The sequence below is a fragment of the Setaria italica genome, chromosome V (assembly GCF_000263155.2).
Source record: "Setaria italica strain Yugu1 chromosome V, Setaria_italica_v2.0, whole genome shotgun sequence".
Taxonomy (NCBI): Eukaryota; Viridiplantae; Streptophyta; class Magnoliopsida; order Poales; family Poaceae; genus Setaria; species Setaria italica.
Genome location: NC_028454.1, coordinates 39,456,948 through 39,462,947, shown reverse-complemented (window position 1 = coordinate 39,462,947; position 6,000 = coordinate 39,456,948). Strand labels below are relative to the sequence as shown.

General features: G+C 48.7%; 1 protein-coding gene across 2 annotated transcripts; it reads left to right on the top strand.

Annotated features, from left to right (window-relative positions):
• Positions 1-492: 492 nt before the first annotated feature.
• On the top strand, positions 493-4,327 carry LOC101769371 (F-box protein At2g41170). Of its 2 annotated transcripts, none has more exons than XM_012846484.3 (5): positions 493-2,249; positions 2,339-2,421; positions 2,743-2,921; positions 3,048-3,125; positions 3,858-4,327. In XM_012846484.3, the coding sequence occupies exons 1-5, from the start codon at positions 1,545-1,547 to the stop codon at positions 4,043-4,045; spliced, it is 1,233 nt and encodes a 410-aa protein (XP_012701938.1). In that variant the 5' UTR covers positions 493-1,544; the 3' UTR covers positions 4,046-4,327. The 2 variants fall into 2 exon arrangements, with proteins under 2 accessions (XP_012701938.1, XP_004970298.1); XM_004970241.3 differs by having other exon boundaries at positions 502-2,249; positions 2,342-2,421.
• Positions 4,328-6,000: the final 1,673 nt, after the last annotated feature.

Below are 6,000 nucleotides of genomic sequence, written 5' to 3'. Positions count from 1 at the left end.
AATTGGAATCTACTTAATGAAGTAGGCTAATTTATCTTGGAATGTAGCATTGCACAACTTTCCAAAGTTTAGATATAAGCCTATCTTAAATTTATAGGGTGGAGATGGAAATTGATTCTATAGATTATGATTATTAGAATAGAATTCAATTCTTATAGCACGCTCTTGGACTCGCTTCGCTATAGCAAAAGTGCAGCACATAAGTATCTCTTTCATATCGCTAATAATAATATACAAATACATTTCACGTACAATTATATTAGTTTAATTAATTTATGTCTAAATTATGATTAGTAGAATGGAATTCAATGCCATGGATCCAAACGGGACCTTATCAAAAAACAAAAAAAATGTGATCTGTCTGTCTGAGCAACCAACGGAGAAAACCCGGACGCGGCCGCCCCCACCGCGCCACCTCCCCCCTTGTTTTCTCCACACCAGCATTTGGACGCAACCCTGTTCCAGGCTGCTTAACCACCCTCACCAATCACCTTCCGTCGCTTGTCTTACACGAGCACGGGAGGTTGTTATTCTAAGCACGGAAAGTTTGGGACAAACATCGCCTCGGTGAAAGCAGAAATGGGGACGAATGTTTTTGGCTTTGCGATGGGATGAATAAGGAAAAAAAAAAGGTTTGGCCGCAATTCGGTAGAGTGGTGGTGTTGGGGGTTAGCGGCGAGTGGTTGTCTCCGTTCACCCACCAACCACGACCACCACCACCACCTCTGCCAACCCTACAAATGCAGAGACGCGACTCGGAGTCACAGACCTTCTTCCTCGCGGTACCTTGTTACTCCAGCCAGCCAGCCAATCTACCCCTCCCGGGTCACTGCGCGTCGCGTGCACTGTTGGCGTTGGTGGTTTCTTACGTTAACCCACCACTACCACCCTTCTCCGGTTCTCCCTCACTTGCCATCCCATTCCATTTCCATCCACCAAAGGCAAATCTACAACGCACCAACCGAATCGACTGGAGAGTAAACAAAAAGGCGGGATCCGATCGGACATGCCGCCGGCATGTAGGCGTGGGCAAAGGCAGCAGAGGAGCTGGAGCTCCCCTCTCCGGTGGCACTGAGCAGTGGCACACATGCGCGTCCAGCGCGCTGCGTGCTCTTGCCGTCCAGGTCCAAAGGATTACAAGAGCAGGTGCTGAGGCGCGAGGCGCAGTACTGGCAGTAGCCCGTCGTCGACCGTCGTAGTGCTGCCCTCTGTGCGCGCCTTTTGGGTGAGGCTCCTCAAAAGCAGAGGGGGAAGCGGCAGCATCTAGCAGCGCGGCACGGCGGAGGAGGAAGGGGGGGAAGCAGGAATCATTCCGCTGCAAGGCTGCCGCCCGCGCCACTGCCCCCGCTTTCCGGAGCCGATCGGGCCCGCGCGCTCCTACCCTCTCCATTCCAGTGACCTGAGTCTCCCCTCCGTGCCCGTGTCCGCGTCGTGCGCATTGGGGCATTTGGGTGGCGCTGTCGTCGCCCACCACCACCGCCAGCAGCCAGCCAGCCAGCCGCCTTTGCTGATTGGTACGGCCGGGGCGCTGGCCTTTTCCTGAGATGCTTCCGCTGCTGCTTATATCCACGGTCCCGGCGTTCACGCTGCTCCTCGTCGCGCCCGCCACCAAGCCCTGCTGCAAGCTCGCGCGGGAGCTCGGCCTCCTCGCGCTCCTGCTCGCCACGGAGCTGCTGAACCACGCCACCGCCGCGGGGAGGAGGTTTCTGGGGCGGGACCGCGGAGCGAGGATGATGCTGAGTCCGCCCAGGCCGAAGCCGGCCGCATTGGCGGCGCCCCCGGCCGCGGCGGGGCTCCCGCTGCTGGACCTGCCGGAGCTCGCGCTGGACCGCGTGCTGGAGGAGCTCTCGCCGGCGTCGCTCGCCGCGATGGCGTGCGTGTGCGCCGCGCTCAGGGGCCGGTGCTCGGCCGACGCGCTGTGGGAGCGCCACCTCCGCGCCAAGTGGGGCCGCGTGCTGGGCGGCACGGCGCGGAAGGAGTGGGAGGCCGAGCTCGGCGCCAGGGCCACCCGCGCGAGCGCGCCGCGGCCGGCGCGACGCAGGAGCTGGGCGGACTCGCTGGCCTGCGCGTGGCCCTTCTCCTGGATCGCCGGCCGCTGGCTCAAGGGGGACGCCACCCCGGCACCGGCCGCCGTTGCCGCCGAGCCAGCGCCCGCGACCGCCGCGCCACCGACGGACACGGTGGCCGCGTGGTACCGGGCTCTCGAGTGCGGCGACTTCTGGTTCCCCGCGCAGGTGTACAACCGCGAGGTATTGATCGCCGCTAGTTGTGATTAACACTAGGCTAAGCGCACGAATTGTTTGATTAACGCTAGGAGGGAATGTGCTTGCTGTTTTAGCAGGACGGGCATGTCGGCTTCGTGCTCTCGTGCTACGACGCGCACCTCCGCTACGACCGGCGAACCGACACCTTCACGGCGAGGTAACCAATCCATTCCATCAGCTTAATCTCCTGTTGCCGGTAGGCGGTAGTAGTTTACTGTTGTGATCGTGACCCGAGGCCGACTGAATTGACCCAAAACGAAGTCAATTAAAACCCTTGTAGCCGTCGAGCTCACATCAGTAAAGCCCAGCACGCACGGTGCGCACCATTAGCGTGGCAGCATGTGCATTTAAAACCAGTGACGGAGAAATGTTTTTATGCAAAACATGGAGAGACTCATCAGATCTTTTGGGCTGCAATTCGCTGTGATCGCGAGTGGTTTTTATGGGGTGATGATGGGCGGTCGGTGTCGTTTGACAGGTACCCGCCGCACGGCCGGAAGCCGGCCAAGGAGGAGGACGGCGTGCAGTGGAGCAGGATCCGCGCGCCGCCGGTGAGCACGCCGGCGCACGACCTGCACGGGTCGGGCTGCCTGGGGGCGCTGCGCCCCGGCGACCACTTCGAGATCCAGTGGCGCAAGAACAAGGACTTCCCATACGGTACTTATGCCCGGATCACCTCACCTGCATTCAAACCGCAATATGCCGCCGCACGACACGATTCTACTATCTCTGTTGGTTCTTCAGTGGCTGATACGATGCCCTTTTTGCGATGCGTTACTACAGGCTGGTGGTACGGCGTCGTGGGTCACCAGGCGTCGTGCAACGCGAACGAGCATCTGTGGTGTCGCTGCCATGAGGACGGTAAAGATTCTCCTCCCATTCTCTCTGTGTCTCTCTTTTCACCTTTGGATATTGTCGGCAGTAACACGTGCGGACAGGATAAACATTGTACATTGCCCCTAGTAGAAAAGAGCAAAGTGGTTGCCGTACAAGGGAGGGCGGCTATTTCTTCTGCTTATCCTGTACTACTCCTGACTGACATGATGCCATCAGAGTTGGGAAAAAAAAGAGACAGAGAAAACAAATATTCGGAAACATATTGTTCGCTTCAACTTATTCAGCCGGCTTATCAGCCACCAAACAGTGTTTTCCTCACACAACAAATCATCCGTTTCGGCTTTTCAGCCGGCTTATAAGCTGAAGCGAACATGCCCATTGGGGAGGGACAATAAAGATTCTTGGCGCCTTTCCTCTTTTCAATGATCAATATTCGTTGTTTTGTCGCTAAAAAGAGCAACTTGCCAGATACGCTTTGGCTACATTCCTGCTAGTGTTATTCTCTTCATTCTTCTCATGTGGATCTTGTGCCATCCTGTACCAGAGCCATACTCTGTTCATATTCTATCGTCCCAGTACCTAGGACCATTTCCCTCTGTCGACTGAATCTCGTGGAGTAGGACCGTATACAGATAAGCATAGCGCATTTGAACTTGAACATAGATAAAGTCTCTGAATTATCCAAGCAGCGAGTCTGAATTTTCCAAGCAGCGAATCACTCTGCTCAGCTGAGTTGCTACCATCTGTTTGTTGCAGATATGATCGTCCTGGAGTTCCAGCACTACGCCCCCGGCTCGCGGTGGAGGCAGACCACCGTGAGCAGGAAGGATCACAGGGAGACGGGGGACGAGACCGACGGCTTCTACGGGGGCATCAGGAAGCTGCAGACCAAGGACGAGATCGCGACGTGGCGGCGATTCTGGCCCGTGGATGTCCTCAACTGATGGAGATCGCCAGTCCCATTTGCAGTCGGCCTGCGCGTCTGCGTCCCAAATAATTCTGGACTGAACCCCTCCTCGGGTCTGAACTCTGAAGGATCTTTTTTTGCTAGAGATTTATGATGCGGGAGATTCAGTCTGCTCAAGATTGCTAGAAGAAGGATAGGCTACGAACCATGTACAGATTTATATCCAGTTTTCGACTTGGCTTTGTGCTGTCGCTGTATCCTGGTTTATATATGCAACATAATTCCCTGGAATGCTAATCGCAATCCGGCCAGCTTTAAATCTTTGGTCCGATGCTGCCAATTCTCCTGCATGACATCCAAAGGGCCTCAATGCTCAATGGAGTGTCCGCGGCGAATGTCAGGGCCCGTTTAGTTCCCCAAACTCCTAACTTTGACACTATGCAAAAAGAAGGTTCCCCATCACATCAAACTTGCGGTACATGCATGAAGTACTAAATGTAGACGAAATTAAAAACTAATTGCACAATTTTGTTGTACTTTGCTGGACGAATCTTTTGAGCCTAATTAGTCAATACTAGTCCATCAACCCGTGCTTCCGCACAGGCTAATGTTTTTATAAGTTATTGGATTTGAAAATTATTTAGAAATTAAACTCTTAACTAATAATCAAAATTGTTTACCTACTACTATTATTTTTCCAATACTTCAACATAATACTTATATAGATATGTATCTATCTTTGTCCAGTTATGATTGATTTTTAATTAATAATTATTCTATGCACTTTTTCATTCATATTCATACTTTTTCCATTTTGTATCGCACCTCCAATCCTCTATACATTATGTTTAGCATACAAATCAATATTTTTCATCGATTCCACACATACATGTATACATGGTCTAATGGTGGCACTCATCATGTGTATATACTTTAATGTAGTATTTTTATATTAACAATGACATAAATAGGTAATTTAGAATCATATATTAGTTTACTTTTTGATATTTCTATATGATGCTCATGAAGATAATTAGATTAAGATTTAGGTATTTACTTTAGGTTACTTTTAATAACGACATATAACATAGATAAAATTTTAGAATGATATTTTAAGTTATGCTTTATAATGATGTGCATTAGTAAATTGGATGAAGATTATGGGGTTACTTTAGATTATGTTTTATAATAGCTGAGCTCGGTAATTTAGATATAGGTTTAGAGCTCATTTTTGAATATTTTCACAATGACAGTGGTGGATAACTTTTTAGAAAATATAATAAATCAATGGCTATGATTATTAGAGTTTACAGGATTGGTGTTGATGTTTTTAATTTTTATGAGAATCTCTCTTTTTTCTTGCTTGTCTCATGAGAACTAATGCGGAGTCTCCAATGGAAAAATGAGATTACATTGCTACAAAACTATTACCATAAGCTACCTCTCGTTTGTTAAATATTCGAACGCAATACTTATGTAGATATTATACTTAATATCTTCATCCAATTGTGATAGATTTCAGTTAGTAATTACTCTATAATATTTTCATCCACATTTATAATCTTTAACTTTCCACTTTGGACCGCATGTATGGGCTTGAATTTGTTTAATGAACCCAAAGTTTGAGTGCTCATAAATTTAATAGAACTATCCATAATGCTAGATATAATTTTAGCGTACTAATGTATATTCCCATAACTTTATATCCTTATAAATGGTGACACACATCACACATCATGCGTATAGACCTTAATTATTATATCGTATATCAATAGTGTAAGATATAGACGATTTAGAATCATATATTGTCGTATATTTTTAATTAAGGTTATTTGATTCAAACGTAGGGTTACCTCATGTTATTTTTAATAATAGCATGTGTGGGTAATATAGATGCAAATTTAAAGGGTTACTTTAAGTTTTTTAAAGTAATAGTGGTTGGCAATTCAATTGCAAATTAGAGAGTTATTTTAAATATTGTTTATAATGGCA